The sequence below is a fragment of the Pyrgilauda ruficollis genome, unplaced genomic scaffold, assembly GCF_017590135.1.
Source record: "Pyrgilauda ruficollis isolate IOZ18807 unplaced genomic scaffold, ASM1759013v1 scaffold85, whole genome shotgun sequence".
Classification (NCBI taxonomy): Eukaryota; Metazoa; Chordata; class Aves; order Passeriformes; family Passeridae; genus Pyrgilauda; species Pyrgilauda ruficollis.
In genome coordinates, this window is record NW_024530488.1 from 2,406,439 (window position 1) to 2,428,729 (window position 22,291).

The window sequence follows — 22,291 nt, forward strand, 5'->3', positions numbered from 1 at the left end:
TTTTATATGTGACAGCTCGTAGTTTTCAACTTTTCACAGTTGGCAGTCCCCAGGAAACTCTGAATAGCTGCAGCCATCCTTTCTGGGGTATTATGGGAATACAGGGAAGACAAGGTTGTGTGCATGGCCCAGAGTGTCACTGCTCCTTTTGACACTGAGGTCATTTACTGTGCATTTACAGGAGGATCCACAGTCTTCTCACAGAACCATGTTTGGTGTGGATTTTGTTACTGTTTCTGCAGAGAAGAGTCTTCTATTTATATCACTGGAATTGCAGCCTTTCCTGTGCAATTGGATCTGTTTTTGCAGGAACTTAAGGTGCAGCGTGAAATTCATCTCACCCAAAAGTTGGGACTGCTTGAAAATTCTGGGGCAGTGAGCAGCATTTTCTAACAAAGTTTACTTTATGGAGTCTTAAAAAACAAATGAACACAGCCAGTCAAGTTAGTCAGCTTCTTGATTTTTCCTGCCTTACTAATACTCATGCATCATTCTAATTTTCATGTTTCTAGATTCTGTCTGTAACTGCTACAATCCATGAGAAGTCTGAGATTTTAGCTTGTATGATTGTAATAATTCACTTAAGTCTTTATCATCTGTGCTGAGGTTAAAATGGGTGCACTTGCAATGTTGAAAAGAGGTTAAATCCTATTTCAAGAGGATATAAGCTTTAATTATAAGTATTGAGTACCTTTACACTTTCTTCAAAGGTTAGAAATTCAGCTTGAATATGAATCCTTTTAGAAACAGGTGTGCTGTAAAGGTTGGTTAACTTTATTTTATGTAGTATCTCTTCTCTGGATTTAAAACTCTTCTGAAAGGAACTTTCAGACATTTTAGCAGATGTCTGTAACAAAGTGAGTTAGGTGTTCACAAACATGCCTGTAAAATTGTTCTGTCACTTTTTTTAAGCACTAACATGCTATCAGTATACTGCTGCTATGCCATTTGCTTATGCAGGTGCACATTATTTGTAAATGAGTGAGGGATGTGGCAGTAGGTGAAGCATAAGATTATAGTTAAAAAAAAAAAACCCCATAAGGTAAAAACTGTCATTTGGGAGATTAACAAAGTCACTGTCAGAAAGTCTCGTCAAATTTCTTAAGGACATTCTTGAAAACTTTATTGACAGCCTTCTATTCAGTGTGACCAATTGACAGGAAAAGAAGAAAGACCTAATGATCAAACCCTATTTTTTTAATTCCCAAATATTCAAGAGGTTGTTGAGATGCAAATATTGAAAAATCATAACTTTCTTTTCCATTTCAAAGCCCTCAAAGTATTCCACAAAATAAACTTTGCAAAGGATGTGATACTGTCAAATAAGGAATGTGGTGGTCCAGAGCATTTGGTGTTTCACAATCACACAGCACTGCAGGCAACTTGGAACACACTTCTTCCTGGCTCCAGATTTGGCTCAGGTTTTGGGGATTATGGGCAACACTGAGCAGTATTAGACTCTTAAGAACCCCAGGCCTCTGAAGTGAATCTTCTCTTGAGTTTTCCTTAAATACCCCAAATACACAGAAAGGGCTTTGAACCCAGAAGTGAAGCTTTGCTTGAAAATAAAATCATTCAAACTCTGAGCATGAAAAGAGCAGAAATAAAAGAGAATTTTAACACATTTTCTTCTACCAACTGGATCCTGGAAAGTCCAGCACTTTCCTTCTTCCCTTTGAGATCTCCAAGTGCATCAGCCTTTAACTGATGTTCTGAACATGTGAAGGAGACAGTGCAGTCCTTTTGGGGTCCCTGGGTAGGTTTTTTCCTTGCCTTTGAGGCTTAGCTGTGATCTCTCCATGCTCTTACCAGCAGATCCCCAGTCCTTGTATTTCCTCAGGTTTCCTGCTGTGTCTCTGGCAGTGGGATGTGGATGGTTCCTTTCAGCTGAGCATTCTTGTTCATTATCAAAGAGGAAGCATTTTTTTCTCTTTTTCAGTGCACCCGACCTCGTGCACAGCAACTGCTAAAAGTCAAACCATTTGTTTTACTTGCTGACAGCTACAGATTTTTAAAAGAACATAAATTAGTACATCAAATAGGTGTAAGTAGTCAGGCACTACTTGATGGGAGAGAATTAAGAAGTTTTATTGCTCCTGAGACTTGAGTTGTGTGTGAGGGGGATATTGTGGTTCTCAAACCTTGTCCAGAGAACTGAGAGGAGAATCTTAGGCTGAGGTTTGTACTGAATGTGATGCAAGAGTTTCTAGATTTTTAATTTATTTCTCCTTCTAAGCTATGAGGTTGCAAGTCTTGTATAGTAGTTTTTGTGTATTTTGTTATGTTTATTCCAGTTTTTCAAGATTTTCAGAGAAATAAGTTTACTTCTTTCCTTGTGTGATTAAGAGGCAGTTTGGTATATTGTTTTTATGACATTCTGAAATTGCAGTGCAAAAGGCTTTGAGTTAAGGAGGGCTGCTAAGAATTGTTCATGCAATAGAAGATAGAATTTCAAGGAATGCAGCAGTTTTCTAGATGTTATCTGTCTTGTCAAAAAGACACAGGCAAATATATAAGTAAACAGAATAAGCATATTGATGAGAAATTAGTGAAATAGAGAATGCCTAGAGTTCTGTATTCAGAATTAAGAATTTATTTATGAAAAAGCATTCAGTTGTTCACTGCCAGACCACCAGCATTGCTGCAGACTCTCACTGGATATTCTGCCCCTTACCAGATGCTTTTACCACAGTGGAAAAAGTGAAGACATGATCCGTGGGTGTTGAGATAAGCCAAGGCTGGCATTCCTAGTAAAGCACACAGGTGGCAACCACCACTGATACTCTGATTTTTAAACAAGTTGTTTCACACAGAACCACTGTGGGGTGGTTTACTGTGGATTTGTGTTGTATTTCTTTGTCCTCTCCTGCTGAGAGTTCAGCTTTTCCTCATGGACTTGCACCTTCCACAAAGCCTCCCATTTCTCCTTTTCGTTTCCATAGCTCTCGCTTCTCTCTCACCCTCATGCCATTTAAAAACCATCCCCACCATCCTATGACCCAAAACCATGCCCTGGTGAAAAAGCAGGGTAACAGCTGGGTAGGAGATAGCCAAGCAAGCAGAACAAAGAGAACAAAAACATATTACAGCCTTTTCTGTCCCCCAGAGGATTTGGCAGTCAGGTGTTTCTCCCTCTTCCCTCCTTTATCCCGATGCTGATTTAAAAAATATTTGTGAAAGCATTGGTTCTTCCTGATTTTACCAATGTTTAAGATTTGATTTCAAAATAATTCTTACTGATGTTTCAGAATTTTACAGTATGTATTTGAAATTGTCCAGCAGCTCAAAAAGAGAAGTGAAGGTTGGGGTGGGAATAGTGAGGACAGGCCAGTAATCCAAGTTGCTCTGTAAGACATCATTGAAAGCAAGGCTAAAAGAGAACAAAGCTGAGCTTAATAAAATCAGGTTTTAACCTCTCTCCCATTAAGCCATTTCTTATGTATAATTACATGATCTGTGAGCACTTTTGATATATGCAAAATTTATTCTGTGAATTTTCCTGTTAAAACTCCAGCTTCTTTAAGCTCCCATTCCAATTGTACCAGATAAATTGAAAGTTTCTTTTTCCAAAGTTCAGTTTACCATGAGTCTTTGCTTTATTGATTTTTTTTTCTCTTTTTTTCCCCTGTCTGTTGCCCCATAGGAGCAGTTTCACAGGTGCTGGACAGCCTGGAAGAAATTCATGCACTTACAGACTGCAGTGAAAAAGACTTAGATTTTCTTCACAGTGTTTTCCAGGATCAGCATCTTCACACGTTACTAGATGTAAGTTTTCTGTGATAAAAATTCGAATGTGTTCCTGTATCTGTTGTTCATTGGATAATATTTTGTATTATGCTCAGCATATTACCTTTTTTTGTTTGATACCAAAATTGATTTCTTTAGTTGTACAATGTAAGAATCATCTAGCACTTTATGCAAAAATACATGTTTAGGCCTGTAATATAGAGTATTTTAGAATATGTAAGTGATTAAGAGTTTTAGTTAATAATTGGCTTTAAAATAATTCATCAGAATAGATTTTTTCTTTTAATAAAGGCCACATTTTAGTTTTTGTTTTAAACGTGAATTGCAACTTTATAACTGTACATATTCTGTTATTATTAACATTAAATCTACTAATCTTAGGCCAGTTCTGGGGATATTCTTACATGTATGAAATTTTTAGTGTGATGCAGTGAGGTATGCTCATTTCTCTTTCACACTTGGACGTGGTATGTAGTAGGCTCAGTCATCTAAAATCTGTATTTCTCTGTGCTTCTGGAGAGATGCTAGTCCATAAGGGAGCAAGCAGTGTCTTACTGGTGTGCCAAAACACTCACTGAATGACAAATTTAAAAGCACATCATGCTGTCAGTGACTTTGTATCTGCACAGCACGAGGTCTCAAATAAAAGTCAAAAAATACTTTCCCTGATTTTTTTTTTGGTCTTTGTGGATACTTCATGTTGAAGACAGAGGACTTGCTTTTCAGGCAAGACCAGCTTTTTTTAAAGCAATCTACACCTTGCACTGAGAAAAAAACCCCAGATGGAACCAAATGCACAGAGGCACTTGGCAGGTGCTGTGACGCAGCAGTGGCAGATGTGCAGAGCAAAGCAGCTGGCACTGAGGAGCCAGGGCTGACAGTTCTGTGTGTTCTGAGGGCTTTTACTTTATGCCAGTTGTACTGCAGTCCTGTGGGCTGAATAACCACTGGTAGGTGAACAGCATCTTTTATTTGAATGTTGTTTGAGAGGGAGTGTGCTCTGGTAACACTGTACAGTAAAAAAAAAAAGAATGGTAGGTGGGCATAATGAGATTAATTTAAAATATGCACTCCTGCATCAAACCAAAATGCTTGTGTGATCACATGGATGATGACCTTTTTAGTACAGTGTCTTAAACTGACCAGCTCAGTGAATATCACGGATCTAACGAGATGTGTCCAGTTAAAGAGCCACAGGAGTAGGAGTCATTCCAGTAGATGATGATGTTTGGAGGGACTTGAGAGAGTTTCTGCAAAACTGTTGAATGCTCTGGTTCCTCTGTGCAGCTTTGCAGGAGCATGAGCTGAATGTCAACAGTGCCACGGGTCCTTTGGTGTCCAAACTCTTAAAAATGTAGTGAATGATTTGTACACTTGTTACAGTTTGATCAGTCACTTGAATTCTGTGCATTCTTGAAGTTTGAGGGATTGCAGTCTGGAAGTGGCCCCGGCTGCTGGGTTCTGAGCTGGCCTGTGTGGGAGCACAAAGCTGCTGGCAGAGCATCCCCACAGCACAGCTGCCCCTGGGACTGCAGCATCCAGAGACGGGGAGTTGGCTGCTAAGGGAGGATGGCATTGCCCTGGCACAGCACTGCAGTTCTAATCTTTGTTCTCTGATAACTCTTTATGCATTTTACATCAACAGTCATTAGATAAAATTATATTAAGCACACAGGAGGAAGGGACTAGGAGCTCATGACTTTCCTGAATTGCATCTCCAACAATTCATCTTTGCAATTTGCATTAAAATATGAATCTTTTTTCCCAATTTAAGTTCACCTAGCTTGTGTCCCAGATGATTAAATTACTTTTTATACGGCATGTTGCAGTACAGAAAGGTGCTCAGTTAATATGAACAAGAAATAAAAAATCTGGAGAGGAGTAGAATAATATAAGTGTAGTAAGAACCAAAATACTTTTGTGACTCATGCAGAAAGGTTTTAGATATTTATTAACCATAATTGTGTTATCATATAACTTCTTGGGCTTTGGTAAACCACATGGCCTTAGTTTCAGTGGTTTTTTGGGATGACAGGTCTGCCAGACATGAACTCATGCTTCTGCAATGCTTTTGCTTTTTTCTGCTCCTGACAGTACCAGTCAGGTTCCCAGTACTTCATTCATGACCTGTTATTGCTGTGATGGTCTGTTGTAGCTTTTCAAATAAGAAAAAACAGCAGTGAGTTTGTACCATTTTCACATTCTTCATCACAGTCATTCTCATAAACAGAAAAGGATGCATTTAATTGCACCTTCTAAAGATATCTGTGAGAACAAAATGCCATCAAAAAGCATTTTCTTTTATTATGCTATGTGGAAGGGAGATGGTAGAATCCTCCCAAAGATACTTTGGTTAGAAAAATACAAAATAAAATTCTGAAAGAATTCAGTGTCCTGAAATAGATCTTTTAAAGCCTGAAGCAAGTTTCAGTATTATTTGAAAGGGTAGCTTTTTCATGTCAGTAACTTGCATGTGGGAGATTGACTCCTGGTTTTGTATCAATACTATTCCAATTTCTTTGTCAGAAAAAATCACCAGTTGTACTTGGATGAAGTTCTGTCAGGGAAACTGTTTATTCCTCTCAGAGTATTTGGGATTACTGAAGCCTCCAGACCAAGTAACCTATAAACCATTATATCCCACTAAGTGGGAATTTTCTATTCTGTTGTGAAGTTGTGGCTGTCACTTTGCATTAAGCTACTCTTCCTCTTCTGTGGCCATTTTCCACAGTTAAATTTGTTCTCATGTTCCTACTCTTTCTCAAGAGTTATCCTTATTTTTAGATTAAGCACATGATGGTAGATCATGCCTGCTGCTGAAATATCTTATTTTGCCTCTGAAATAACTTTTTCTGAAGGCCAAAAAGGAAAGAACAATCATTTTGTTAAGGATGCAAGTTACCCATGTGCTGAGTTTTTTTTCAGATTGCAGAATAGAAATCTTCTTTCTCAGTAACTCATTAGCTTGGGTGTTGCACCTCTGAAGGCCACAGAAGGCATCATCCTATTAATTGTTTTTAATTTATTAATTTGTTTAGGTAACTGTCTTAAGGCTCTCTTTCAATTTACTTGGTGGCCAAAGGTGTTCAAAACAAGGGGGGAAAAGTTGCCAACTACTTAGGAAGTAGTTAATCACTCTCAGCCAAATTCTGCAATACAGAAGCATATCCTGATGTGGGTTTATTGAATAGTTTCATTGTGTGCTTTTTTCATCATTTTATAGAATCCTATTATTTGGAGTGGGTTTTTTCCTGCACAGAAGTTTCACATTTAATTCTTAAAAACTTAATTGTGTTTACTGCAGAGAGTAAAGAAAAGGCCCTTCTAGAAACAACCATATAGAAATATTCACTGCCTAAAAAAATATTACTGTTTAATAATTGATTTTTCTTAAAGTAAAAGAGTAACTTTGGTTTGGATGGATTTCTTTCCTTTTTCTTGCTCTGTTAAATATGTGAGGATCAAAATTTTGGTGAATGCAGTAGGGCATTTCCTCTCTGTCACTTAGAAATGTCTGGGTTTATGACTATATAAAGCTTTATAGACTGTTTCGTTCCAGTATCCAATTTAGATGATAAAGAATGCAGTACAGTATATAAATAACTTTATGGGAAAACAGAGTTAAATTTAAGTAGTGAACGCAGTTTTTTATTACCATGGACAGATTTTTAGAGGCCTTATCAAATGCTTGAATTAAATCCTTTTTTATTGACTTTCATGAAAGCCATCCTGGGAGACACTGCTGTCCTGTGTCAGCAGTACTGATAAAGGAGTTGGAAAGAATTGTGAAGAGGTTAATAATTTTGGAGGTCTTCTACTTCAATTATTATTTATTTTGCAAAGTCTGGTGGGCTTCAAGGCTGTGCTTAGTGGGGAAGAGTTTTACCCATGATGTTTCATCTCTGTCAGTGCATCAAAGGAATTCTTCTCAGATGGAAAGGCAGGAGCTGCTGCTTGGTGCAGCTGCCTGCCCTGAAGGAGATCAGAGCAATCATTCTGCAGTGGGGTGGAGTGCTTTGGTCACCTCTGCAGGGCCCTGCCTGGGCTGACTCTGAATGCAGATGTCCCTCAATTTACAAGTGGGATTTTCACCCAGCAGGAGAACAATATCAGCTTTTGTGTGACTGGGGCCTCTCTGCTGGCTTTGTCTGCATCTGTCTGTCCCAAGGCAGAGATAGTTCTCTAGGCTGATGTCTTTTGGCTGTTAATTTTAAAAGTTTGTTACATTATTTTCATAGATGGAATTGTTGAGGTAAGTTTTGTTATTTCTGTGATAGAAATGTTACAAGCTTTCAAGAAAGTTTATTTTACTTTTTACTGGCTTAACACATTACACACGTATGGTTTTAACTAAATGAGGTTAAATAAATTTTGCTCTGGCCATTTATGTCATATCAGTGTATGCAGCCACTTATTTCTTTTTCTAGTTTAATTTATATTCACAGTGCATATATTTAAGGCATGATGATTTCTCAAGAGAGTCTCACTTCTGTGTCTGTTATCCTTTGCTGCTCATGGTAGTGTTTCACAGGAACCTGCATCTGCGCGCACTTCAGAGTTTCCTTGGGATTTCTTTTGAACTCTTGTCATCCAAACAGATTGGTCCTCAAGTCCAGACTTTTAAGGAAACATATTTTCTCTTTTGCTAAAATGAAATGTTGTTGGAACCTCAGTTTAGCTACTTACATGGTTGGCTAAAACTTTCTGCTGGGTTTATTTTGGTTTGTTCTGTTTACCCTCCCAGTCTGGATGTTGGCACAGTAAATTTGAATGTGCTTTGTAAAAGCTGCAGTTATTCTGCAGTGTCCAGGCATGGCTGACACTATAGTTCTCTGCTTGACAGTGTTTTAACTCTCCATGCATTTATCCCTGATCTGCTCTTTTTTGAGCAAAGTGTATTATTTTAACAATTTTAATGTGTACTTTATAACAAATTCTTTTTTTTTATGTGGAACTAAAAATTCCCATTATTTCAGTCTGTTTTTAAGTTACTGGGTCCTTATACATCAAATAACAGTAGCACTGTATTCCTGACACTTGTGGAATATTTAATTAATTTCACTGATGTTGTCTTGGGATAAAGAGGATCAATTTCATATTTAACTCTCTACATTTTCTTCACTTCTTGCGTTGTGTGTAGTTCAAGTTTCTGCACAGTAAATTTGAATGTGCTTTGTAAAAGCTGCAGTTATTCTGCAGTGTCCAGGCATGGCTGACACTATAGTTCTCTGCTTGACAGTGTTTTAACTCTCCATGCATTTATCCCTGATCTGCTCTTTTTTGAGCAAAGTGTATTATTTTAACAATTTTAATGTGTACTTTATAATTTAAAAAAAGGAGGGGGGAAAGCAGAAAACATTTTGGTCTTTCTCTTCAGGTTGCTTTAATGTCCTTTTTTCTTTTAAAGCATTAATAGACTGGTGGAATATCTAGCATATGATATAGAAAATAAAACTAGCAAATGTGTATAAAAAACTTAAATATTTTCCTGGGTCATCCGGTTTTACTGTGTTTTGGTTTGAATGAGAATGACTTTATATGTGAATCACATAGTGTGGTTAGAGTTTTTTTGGATGCACATTGGTCCTTACCCTCTTGAATACTGATTTTGTTAGCACTTATAGGGGGAACATGTTGTAGTGAAACATGAATGCTTCTCTTCTGCAAAAACAGATCACAAAGTGTGTTATGGATGTCTTGCTTAAAATCCCTCAGAACATGTTATGCTTAAGTGAAATAATACTTTATCATTTTTAAAACACATTGTTTTTATATTTTTAATTGTCCTTTGTTTCATATCATTGTAAGACAAAAACTTATGGAAAATATTTGTTAAAAAAAAAAATCAAAAAAGCCAGAAGAAACTATGTTGGCAGGAAGGCACCTTGCTATTTGGGGAATCAAATCTGGCTTTCATCCCAGAGCAGAGGCAGCGTGCTCAGCCCCAGGAGTGGGAGGGACTGTCCCACACTGCAGTGGGAACTCCTGTCCCAAGCAGTGGAGACAGAACAATGGCCAAGCCTTAGGGAGAATTGTGGAGAATTCCTTCTGCAGGTGGGCTGGATCATCACCACCAGTGCAGTGCTTCTGTTCTCCAACAGGTAACTTCTCTGGAAGCTCTGTCTGAAAGAACACAAAAAGCAGAGGCTGTCCTGGAATTCCTTCTGCATTATTTCATAATCATTCTCTAAAATACTTTCCATTTTCATCTTGCATTGTACCTTTGCATTTCATTTTCTCTGCTGCTGCGATAGGTGGATCACTTTGCCACTGAGCATCCTCTCACTGTTTTCTTGTTATTCCTGTTCCTCTGCCTTAGAAATTAAATGCGGGATTTATTTTATATTTAGTCTTCAGTGCAGAAAGCGTTGTTCCACATTTTTATTATATGTAATACTGATAATTGAGTGGGTCTCCTAAACCCAAGGCTAATACAAATATGAGCCAACAGTTACTTTTATATTGATTTAGAGTAATTTTTGAGAAATTTATGTGCCCACCACTTTCCAACAGTGCAAAATTCTGGCTCAGTTTTCATGACACTGTGAGAGTTACTTTGTTATGCTTAACCTGTTTTCTTTTTAACTAATATTCTCTCATTTTGAGTATTTATAAGCTTGATACTGATCTGGTGAATCCTCAAGGGAAATTCAGCTTGATAATGCACTTTAAATGGGAATTTTAGTACTTAGTCCATTCTTCTTGGCCTGATGTCATCTCCGTTGTGTCTGTGTGCACCAACATCTCTTATTCCAAAATCCACAAATTTTTATTTTTTTTTTATGTGGAACTAAAAATTCCCATTATTTCAGTCTGTTTTTAAGTTACTGGGTCCTTATACATCAAATAACAGTAGCACTGTATTCCTGACACTTGTGGAATATTTAATTAATTTCACTGATGTTGTCTTGGGATAAAGAGGATCAATTTCATATTTAACTCTCTACATTTTCTTCACTTCTTGCGTTGTGTGTAGTTCAAGTTTCTTTTTAACCATAAGACTTACCTGTTGTGTTTGGGGTTTATTATTTCTCTTAGAGCTTGGGATCTGCTCTGAGAAATGACAAAAATTAATAAATTCTGCAGCACCTGAGCTGCAAATCTTGAAAAATGCTTCAGCCTTCTTGGTGCTGGGAGCTGAACTTTGGAGTGATACTTCAGTCTGCACTTAGTTTACATTCAAACACCCAAAGGCAATGTATAAACAGCCCAATGAGCTCTGCTTCTGTCTCTGAATTCAGTCATTCCTCTCTGCCTCCTTCTTCCAGTCCTTCAGGTACTTGGCTGGGGCATGTTGGCTGTTCTAGGTGCTGGTGATCTCATTGCAGTGTATTTTTACTCTCAGAATATTCTTGCAGAAAATTCATGTGAATAGGGAGAAACAAAAATAGTAGTGAATCCCAGCATTAGCACCTCCTGGTGCAAGGTGTGCTCCACATCACAAAGCAGGGTAGGAGCTGTGTTCTTCCTTGTTATTGTGGATTTAACTGGTTTTATGGGTTCTGTATCTCCCTGGAATGAGGTTTGTGGTCATTAGCATTTTCTCTTCAGGGTGATGATCCAACCCTGACAAGGTACTTTGGCCAACAGGTTTGGGAATGAAGCCCATTCAGGCCTAACCCAACTCTGTTAGTTCCCGTTCTTGGTTATTAGTCCATATTGAAAGGTGGAGGAAAGACAGGAGCAAAGCTTATTCTGTGGGGTGTAACAAGGTGTTTTCCATGGAACAAACCTCTCCAAAAAGCCCTTCTGTACTGAGGGAGTAGTTTTTCCTGGTGCTTATTGAATCATTGAGGATGGAAAAAATCTTTAAGGTCATCAAGTCCAGCTCTAAACTTAGCACTGCCAAGTGCACCCCTTCACCAGGAAACCTGTTCCAGTGCTTGATAACCCTTTTTGTGAAAAATTTCCCTAATATCTAATCTAAAACCTTCCCTAGCACAACTTAAGGCTATTTGCTCTTGACCTATCCCTTGTTACTTGGGAGACGGGATCGACCCCCAGCTTGCTCCTCCTCTGAGTGAGTTGTAAAGAGTGATAAGGTCTCCTCTGAGCCTTCTTTTCTCCACACTAAACACACCAAGTTCTCTGCTCCCCCTGTTTAGACTTCTGTTCCAGACCCTTTACCAGTGCCTTTATCTAAACTCTCTCCAGCACCTCAATGTCTTTTACATTTACTTTTATCTAATCAGCTGCATGGTGTCATCTCTAAAATGTGCTTGCCTTGGTTTTGTTAAGATCAGCTTCAATTATATCTGGTGCAGTAAAAAAGAAAAGAAAAGTGACTCTGTTATTGAAATAATGGGATTTTTGTGTCCTTGAAGTCAGTAATATGTCATAGTACCTTGGGAAGTAATGTTCTAAGCCCAAGTTTTTCCCAGCACTACTACTGCTGCATTCCAGAGTGAGCGTGTTTTGCTTTTTTTGAATGGGACCTTTGAATTTTATTGTATTGGTTTTCCAGCTGCTGTGCTGGTTTTGTTGGTACTGCCATGTGCAAAGCAGTACCTTTATCTCATCCTAGTTTGGCGTAGTTCATCTTTGCAAAAGATGTTAAAACATTTGCAGTGTGAACAGAATAAAGTCTGGTTACGTCTGTGTACTGTCTGGCATGTCTTCAATATCTGCTGTCACTTGTGGAGAACTGCAGCTTCTACAGTCAATAACATTTTTATGATGACTATTAATATGGGTTTTCCTTAAAATAGGAGACAAATTACTAGGTTAGAGTCCTACTTTGTAAGGAAATAAAATGCTGTCAGACACCAGAGTCTGGGTTCATCATACATGAATGAGTCATTTAGGGACACCTGAAATTAAATAGAAGAAAATAATGTCTGCTGTGATTTTGAGGAGTAGCATAACCATTCATTATCAGTACTTCTGTGAGACAACTTGAACTAAATAAATAAATAAAAATATTTTTGGTAACTGAAGCAAATCCAGAGGCACAATTTAAAAAGTCAGTTGTGGGGGAAGAAATGCACACACCCTGGAGTTTATTTTGTACAGATATAGTCCTTTCTTTGGCTCTTTTGCCTCTGAAGTGTTAAGGCTTTGATTTTACAGAGTAAGTGCATAGCACTTGATAATCTCTGCTAAAAAGGAATATGTTCTACAGCAGAGCTAAGATTTTTTTTTGTAGCTCATGTACACTGAAGGTAGAAACTTCGACCCTTGCAAAGAAATAGAATATGCAAGTCAGATGTTACTGAATATCTGTGGGGTCTGAACCAATGTTAGCAGAAATGTGTCCTTGAATCTGTTTTTCACTGTATCAGTGTGTGGAGCTGCAGGGATTTGTGTTGTCTTTGTTTCAGACTGAGCTTACGTGATTTTCCCACAGTTCATGGCTGCCTGCAGTTCTGCTACAGCATTATAACCTTTTGAGAGAATTTAAACTTGGATACATTTTCACTTTTTAAGGTTTTGATCAAAAGATATACAGCAGAAATGCCAACACTTAGCTATGTAACAGGATGAAAAACCTTTTCAGTGTTCTTTACCTGAACCTTCTGGTTCCCCTCATGTTTCCAAGCCTACAGAATATGTCAGTGGAAGATATCCTTGATAAAATATTGACTGGTAATGTCTAATGCTCCAGGGCATCTCTCCCTGCTGCTGACAGCGGTGAAGGACTGTGTGCTTTCCTTACAGCTCTCGTGTCACCAGATTGCCTCTGACAGACCCTGTGAAGGCAGTGAAGAGCATTTCTTTCTGGGATCCTTTTTACCCTTTGGATCAGTACAAAGGCAATACATGCACAGTCTTTGGCTGTGGCTGGGGGATGGGTTTTCCTTCTCAAAGGAGCCTAAAATCATTTCAGGGTTCCACCTTGACTAAAGGGAACCGTATCTCTCACCTGTAATTTATGTTCTTCCCCAGTAAAATAAAGCTTCATCATTTGTGTTTTACTGAGCTGCTGTTCTGACAACTCTGCCTTCTGACAGGCAGTTTGTTGTCTGTACAACACACTGAAGGGTCAGGAATTTTATTCTATCAGTTCTTGAAGTAGATAAGTTCATGTATCTCCTTCTCCCGTAGCAAGGCACTGACCCCTAAGAAACAGGTATTACCTTATGTGGCTCAGAAATGTGGTCATTAACAACCTGTTAATATATATTAAACATTCTCCAGTTGGCATTTAGCTTCACTGCTGTGCCAGGATTTCAGGGTTTATGCAGTGAAGTTTGTCATTCTCACTCCCTACAACACACTTTGTTCGCCAGTCACATGCAGTGGGAACTGAACTAATGCTCAGAGAAAAATGGTTCTGCCCAGTTGAGCTTCTCTCCTCTATTCTTACCTCCAAAAACATTACATATAACCTGCAGTTACATTTTGGTTTATAACAAAACAAGTGAAGAAGCCCAGATGAGGAATGATCCAAAAAAAAAAAAGAAAGCAGCTTCAAGTAAAAGCTGAAATTGATAGGGCTGACTGAGTTTAGCTGGCATCATTTTCTCTTATATGTAGTAGGTAAAGGTGTAAGAAAACCTGGTTTTATGTTTATTTCTGATACAGGTAGCACCAAGTGTCACTCTGTTCTAAAAGACACGTTATGAATATGTAGGAATATAGATGACTTCTGAAAACAAGGTACAGTTGGTTTGCTTTTTGCAGATAAAAGTTCCTCTAAAAATTTGAAGAGTATGTATTTCTGTTCTGTCATGTGAATGATCAAACTTAAAATTGAAATTCAGGGTCCAGTTGCTACTGCAACATTTTTTACTGGAAAGATTATTCATGTGTTGCTTGAATGGGAATATGCACAGGGGAATTGAGTATTTCAAATCTGCATAACCCTTGTCAGGGTTACTGAAAGTCTGAGTGCTTCCAGTAACAAACTGCAGTGTTGGCAGCTGCCAGTTTTGGGGCATGACAGAAACAAACACTTGTTCAGACAAAATTAATGTTCTGCTTCTTCTGTTCACAGACTGTCTTCTATGAACACTCTGTCAGGGAATCTTGATTTTAGCTGATAAACTGCTTCCTGAACCCTTTTGTTGAATTAATTTTGTTTGCATTGCTCAGCATTTCACTGGGTGAGGAACTGGCATGCAGATGTTGATTATGCTCCTCTTCTACAGCGAGTGTATCACGGAAAAAGATTTGAAGCTATGGAGGGCTGTAGCCTGAAATGCTCTACCAGGCACAGAGTACAGTCTGAAAGATGCTTTAGACTTTGATACAGGATGGAACTGTAACATGTTCTGTAGAATTATGCTGGGAAGCAAATGTTAAGTCTCTGATGCTGAAATGGTAAAAATGAACTCCATGCACAGTCCTTAACAGTGGAGAACAGAGGGTTGGAAAGAATAAATTGTCTTTAAACAAAGTTGAAGATAAGGCCTCTGTTGTGACTTTGCTACTCTGTGTTTTCCAGTAGGAGTTATTAGCTTCAGGGATGTGTTTCCTTGAGAGCTTAGAATCCCAGGAAAAGAGGCACCCATGGGAGCGTTATAATATTTTACATGGAAAAGGAGATGTGAAACAGAACTGGCAGAAGAAAGAATGAAGCAATCTAGCATTTATCTAATTGGCCCTTTAATTTTAGCCATTCTTTGATACTGCTGCTTGTGAGTATTGCTTGCTCAGTAGGTAATGAATTTCTTTCAGTCTCTGAGCACATGAAATCTCTGGGGTGGATGGAGAGCCAGGATAGAGAGCTGTGGGAGGTAACAAAGCAAAAACCCTCTTTGTTAGTAAATGCTGCTGTGCAAGGGGCAGCACCTCCAGATGAGAATTTTTTAGGTGGTCCAAAAACCTAAAAGTGAAAAAAAACAACCCTCTAATATCACTGTGTCAAATATATAGGTACATACTGTAATGATTATTTTTAGATGTTTCAGTGTGGAGGTTTAATATTTGAGGTTGGCAGCCGAGTATCTGGTCTGAATTGCAACTGGATCCCCACAAAATGTGTATTTGTGTTGAATGATCAGGGGGTTTTGTGCTCTAGCAGTTCAGTAGCTCTTGTTTTAACAAGTTTCTCATTTGCCTCACGGAAACTTCAAGGTTTGGATAGATAAAATAGTTACTGATTTCATCTTTATTACATTCAAGATCAGACCAAGAGGTGAGGCTGACTTTCTGCTACTTGTGACATATCTAAATTTTTCAGTGTGACATTGAATGGGGGTTACATTGGGACAGTATTCTCACTCCTCTTACAGGAAATGGTTAAAAAAGAATTTCTGCACATCTGAAAAACTAGTCAGAAGAGAAGAGTTTGTTGTTTTGTCTCGACTGCCTGATTGTCAATTAGGCTTTGGGCTGTCTGCTTTAAATATCAGAAGAGATGAGCTCCCTTTGTACAGGCAGAAGACAAAAAGTCTTGACTCTGCAAAAGCTGGTGAACTGATAGCAACTCAGCTTGTGGGTATTCTCTTCATAGCTTTTGTCTTGTAGCATGCAAAATTTAAATCAAAACTTGTGTTTTTGATAAGTAGTAATAATCTGTTTATTAGCTATAATGTCAGTGTATGTTTGTTATATCAAGTTTTGTTAATACATCAGTTGGGATTGTTTATCTTGTCTCAGTTTCAATTTTCTTTCTAGGAAATGCAGGATAATTGATGCTGTGGAACGAGACTGACATACAAAGTATTCAAAAGTCTGGAAATGCTGAATGTTATATATGCTGTGGCATTTTACTTTTTTTAAATTATTATAAATTTTTAATTTATATGTTTATGCTTATTGCTGAGTGAAATTCCTGGAGGTTGGGTTCCTGGGCTGAGGGGGCAGAGTTATTTGCTGGAAAATAGAGACTCCCAGCATAAAAACAGCCATTATTAGAGCACACATTTCGCCTGCTGTAAGACAGTTGGTATTGCATGGAAAAGCTTTCTGCAGAGGACAGTGAAGAATGAGCCAGTTCATTCTGCTCTACAAGAACCACCTTTGGTATGGTCCCTGTAGGACTTAGGTTTGCAGGGCTGCTGAACGGAGCAGCACTGTGAAAGGATGGGTTTCTGTCATGAAAATATTGTAGCTAACTGCACAAAATAATGTGTTCTCTGCCACAGGGAGCATACAGAGCCTGGCTGAAATGTAATTAATGTTCACTTTAATCTGTGATGTGTGCAAACAGGTGTTATTCAATATTTTCTTATGTACTTTTTGTAAAACACTCATGTAAATGTGTGTTAGGTTCTTACATCCAAGGGAGCAAATGTTCTTTTTAATGTTTGAATGAAACCTCTACATTCAAATGCTTTCACAAATCAGTTATGCAAGCTGTAAATTCTGTAATTCTAAATTGCTTTTGCTACAGCTAGTATTTAAGTGCAAAAATATTGAAAAGTATTGCAAAAGCAGTGTTTTTTCAAAGATTGCAAAGGAGGTAGGACTGCTTCACCAGTTCGGGTGCATTAATGCACATTGTAAGCTTTGCTCCTCTTGCCTCTTGTAAAAAAACTCCATGAGCTAACTTAAATTAGAGTATGCTATTTCAAAATGAAGAGATCTCCTTGTGCTAGTGAATCTACCAAATCCACATCCTTTCTCTGGGTGAAGCAGTGTTCTAGCTCCACAATGAATGATATAAGGGTGATATATTACCCTTGCCTTGGGTAATAGATCATCCTTAAACCTTAATGCAAATGTGAAGGTTTTTCTTTTAAGTGCTGTCAGAGTTCCTCCTAATAGTTTGGTGCCTTCAAAGCAAACCTCAGTAAGCAGAAATCCTAGAAGATTAAATTTAAGTGTCATGCCTCAGCATGGAGGCACTGTGGAAAAATAAATGCACTCTTGTTTAATCTGAACTTTGCCTTGATTTTTTTTCCAAACATTCTTTGAGGAACTCTGCTCCCTAATTTTCTTTTTGCCTCCTTCCTAATCTCAGAAGATAACTCTCCTATTTTAGTGGGGAAAAAACTGTTTCTGTAAACTGCTGGTTGTTTTGGGTCACAGTAATGAGGGAAATCAGCAACTTCAGAGACTTAGCTTTTCAACCATTGCTAGAAGTAACTAATAAAAATATTTTCAAGGTAACTTTTCTGTAATTTCATTACTCTTAAAAAGGAAAAAGATATTCAGTGTTATTCATGATGCATGTCATGCATTTTCTGCTGTGCTTTGGTCAGGACACAGTGCTCAATGCAGTTTCTTGACAAGCATAGAATGGAGGTACTTTGTAATTTGCAGTTGCTGGAGTTTGGGTAGTTTTTGTTAATTTATTTAAGAAAAGGTAAAACAAATAATTGTGTTAACAAATATCTCCTGAGCTACAAGCTAGTAGAAAGCTTTTATCTCAAAGCTTTCAAGGCTGCTTAAACAGTGGAGTTTAGTGGTGTTCTGGCAGCACAAGCTGAAGTTGTTGCATTGGAGGAAACTGATTTAGCTTGACTTTCCTCCTTTTCTTTCCCCAAGAGAGTGGTGTAACTGTCCTGCAGGGAATGTTTTTTGGAAGCGACACTGTTTGCTGGTTTTGTGCTTATTTATGTATGGGCTTGAAATGTTCAAGATGTTTGTTAAATTGTTAACCCAGGGAAGTGATGGTGATGTTGGATTGCATTTTTGGCAGTTTATGTATCTAAAGCTGAGTGGTATTTCATGTTGTGTGAGAAAGAGAATAGGGCAGTTCTGTGTCCTGGCAGGATTCCCTTTTTCAGACATCCAAGGCCATTCTGAGCCAAACAGTGGAGCTGTGAACTTCCAGAGGAAGCTCACAGCCTAAATGGTGCTTTCTTGTCACCTCATCCTGGGCAGGGTTAGGGTTTGCTGAAGGTTTTAGAGTCACTTTTGTATTTTGAGTGCTTTATATCCACTATTTTGAATTTCAGTTAAATTTTGAGTGTTTCCAAAGTTGAAAGATTCCCCAGGTTCCCTGGGCAGCTTGTTGCAGTGTTTCACCTTTGTTGTGATAAAAATGTCTCTAGTTCCCTAAAAATGTTATTTTTACTTTCTTTCTGTCTTATATATCAGAGAAATAGTCTAACATAATTAGAAAATAATTACAGGCATGACCATCTTTATATCACTTGAAATGTCAGCCAAAAGGTTTTATTTGAAAATACTGCTTATTACAGTACCTATTTATTATTAAGTATATATTTTTTTCTTTTAAAACATGCACAGTCTGTTAGGTTTGTATGAGGAAGAGCCTGCAATGTCTTATCTCTAATTTGCAACTTGGAAAAAGATCTTTTCTCTGTTGTGCTTTGCATAGTTGAATGGTTTTTAAAAGGGTTTTTAAAATAATAATTAATGTGGAAGGTTTGCAGTAGCCTGTTTAAATACAATGACATTCTTCTGTCTAACAGAAAATCCAAGTAAAATAAGGTTGCCCTTTCTTATGAGTACTCATTCTTGGAAAGTTTGTTTTTCTGTTCTCAGAGTATTTGGCTTTTGTACGTTCTATCTTCCAAGAGCATTTTCCCATATTCCAAGGTTTATTTAAATTACTGTTCAGAATGTTTGATGGTTTGATTTATTGAAAAAAGTGGGATATGCAGATTAACTTGATTTTATAGCAGAATGCTTGGTTTATAGCATTTATTCAAGATTAGGGTCACTTCTAGTAGAAGAATATAGTTTCTGTAAATCTGTGGTAAAAGCATGGGAGGTTTGCAGAAGCCCTTAACCTCTTGAACTTTCCCATGTCATCCTATGAACTCTGAATCTATGGCACTGTTCAAATCAGGAAGTGTTTAAAAATGAAAAGCCAAAACCCTAGGCTGCTAGATTTTGTATACAGAACATCTGGGGGTTTTGCAGTTTAACAATCATCCTAATCCTCATAACATAAGCAGGCTATTGTAAACACTCATTAGTTTATATAAAGTAGCATATGATTTCAGTAGTTTGTTTTCTTGTTATTTCAGCTTTATGACAAAATAAACACAAAATCTTCACCACAAATCAGGAATCCTCCAAGTGATGCTGTACAGAGAGCCAAAGAGGTAACGGCTTTAAAGTTTGGGGTTTTTTACTTTGAAAGGTTGCTTGTATTTAAACTGTAATTTACTTTTGTTCATTAAGATGTGTATTCTGGCTCATTATCTGAATTATTTCTGGAATATTACCATTGCTTACCCAAGTTATATAACAAGTTGCATAAACTTGCAGAATTCCATTATCTGTGTAAGGATTATGAATATTACTGTTTAATCATTTAACCTTTTCTTCAACAGTAGTGGTGTTAAAAGTTGCATAAACTTGCAGAATTCCATTATCTGTGTAAGGGTTATGAATATTACTCAGTTTAATCATTTAACGTTTTCTTCAACAGTAGTGGTGTTAGAAGGAACACTCCTGCTGGGTAATTGCAGTATCTTCCCTGTTCAAGTTATTTATCTGCACCAGAAATCTGATGTTTATAAAATTTAGTCACAAAAAGAAATATTTTGAAGTGTCAGCTTTTTTAATTGAAGAAAAAACCCAAGTTTATCATAGATGGGTCTAAGCAGAGCAGACTTGGAAATGCAATGAAGGTGGCCCTCTAAGACCAAAGATGGACACACATGTTCTTAATTCTCATACCTTGCAAATAGTATGTTATCTGCTTATTTATGGCAAGCAGTAAAAAACCCAAACCCATATTGTATTATGTATTATCAGTAAAAATGTGTGCAGTTGTTAAGGGTTACGTAATAGGAAAACTGTTTATTGTGCTATTAAAGGAGGAAGACTTTAACACTCTACTAAATAGTAATAGATTGCATCTATCTGTGTGACTTCAGTAATAACTAAAGTCACACTGATAGATGCCCTCAAGTCCTATTCTGCAAAATTTGCTGTCAGTTAATCCTGGGGGGTGCTTCCAGAAGCAAAATACTCTGCTTTTATTGTCCAGCTAGCTGCATGTGAAAATTAAGGTGTAATAATCAGGTTTCAGGCAAATGAGTTAAAGCTTCTTTACTCCTCCTTCCCCAGTGATAAAGAGGCTCAGATTTTATAAAATCTGGAGCTTGAAAGTGGGGTAGTAGATGGCCCACCTAGACTTGGTGTCTTTAACAATTGATTTTATGAGTGCTTTTAATTATGATTTTAAATAATTTGTTTTAATAAATTGAGACCATGTATGAAAACAGCGACTGTTGAAGGGATGCTGTCAGTTGAAAAAAATTCCTTCAAATTTCTGCTGTAATCTCTTTCAGAGAGAACATTGGAACAAGGTATTTTAGTCTCTTGGGGCAGCTGGGTAGGGGCACATTCTCTTCAACCCTTCCCTGTGTCACAAATGTTGATGTGTATAATCATTTGGGGGTATTCTGACTGAGCAGTGAGGGGTTTCATTTCTTCAATAGCTTTAAAAGAAAGTTACTATGGGACATTTCTCCTATTTATTTTGCAGGTATTGGAAGAAATTTCATGTTACCCAGAGAACAATGATGCAAAGGAGCTAAAGCGTATTTTAACACAACCTCATTTCATGGTAAGCAGATCCTACTCTTGTTTGGGGTTTTTTTTTTCTATTTTTTTTAATATATTCTTTATGTTAGAAAACTTCAGTAAATTCTTAAGATCTGCAGGGGTCGAACTCTATACAATACACCTATTGATAAGTGTTTCTAACCTGCTGCTCTGGCAAAAGAATTAGTATTGGTCCTCATTACTGTTGAAAACTGTAACAGTTTGGAGTAGTGTAATTATGGAGCAGTTACACTGTGGTTTTGGAGTCTGTGTTGCACATGGAAAGAAGAATGAACATTACTGTTGAAAACTGTAACAGTTTGGAGTAGTGTAATTATGGAGCAGTTGCACTGTGGTTTTGGAAGTCTGTGTTGCGCATGGAAAGAAGAATGACTCCATATGGATGTTCATAGACAGAGCTGGGATCCTCCTTTTTCTTTTTCTAGAGGTCTTCTTAGGATAAAGATGTGTGAATTCATTGCAAAATAAGGGTTCATTTAATATTATTTTACAACAAATCAGTAGTTTGTACAGTCTGTTGAGTTTGTGTTATCTATCAACACTTACTGTGTCTGTTTCCCAAATCTGATTTGAGAGCAATAATTGTCCTAAATTCAGGGATGTTACTGCTTTATAACTTGGTTCAAGTTGCTGAAGTCTACTAATTTGAAGGAATTTTTTTGTTTATGCTGTCGGTGAAGTTCATAAATTGAGAAATAAACATGTTTGCTTAAATCTGCTGTATGCTATTATCAGCTTAAAATCAAGAATTTGACTTTTCCCTACTCAGCTTCATTTGGAATCTGACAGGTTCATTTTATTTACTTTTTTGTGTGTGTAATTACCCCACAGTACTGCTAAAATGTGAAGCACTGTTGAGAAAGAGCATTTTAAAGTATAAATTATTTTCAGAGCAGGCATCAACAAAAGTGATTCTGGTATGTAGAAATTTCATATATCAAATCAAGTGACAGGAAAATTGAGTTGAAAATCCTCTTTTTTAGGTATCTCTATTCCCTGATATAAATCTAAAACCAATTGTCAGAATTCTTTTGCTACAAATTTATGAAAAGTATTTTTTCATAAGGAATAAGTTGCAATTTCATAGCAAGTACTTTTGATGAGGAGTAATTTCAACAAGAGAATCTGTGATATCCCAGGCTAAATTGCCAGTTGCTGAAGT

The 22,291-nt window shown here is 37.4% G+C and overlaps 1 protein-coding gene across 6 annotated transcripts in view; it reads left to right on the top strand.

Annotated features, from left to right (window-relative positions):
- The window catches only part of CASK (calcium/calmodulin dependent serine protein kinase), a 188,704-nt gene that overhangs the window by 131,859 nt on the left and 34,554 nt on the right, over positions 1-22,291 (top strand). For 5 of the 6 annotated variants that reach the window (XM_041487852.1, XM_041487854.1, XM_041487853.1 and 2 more), the window contains 3 exons: positions 3,644-3,765; positions 19,578-19,655; positions 21,050-21,130. In XM_041487852.1, coding sequence (XP_041343786.1) covers positions 3,644-3,765; positions 19,578-19,655; positions 21,050-21,130 — 281 coding nt within the window. Of the gene's footprint in view, positions 1-3,643; positions 3,766-9,736; positions 9,849-19,577; positions 19,656-21,049; positions 21,131-22,291 lie in introns of those variants that run through there. The other variant, XM_041487858.1, reaches the window with a different exon arrangement.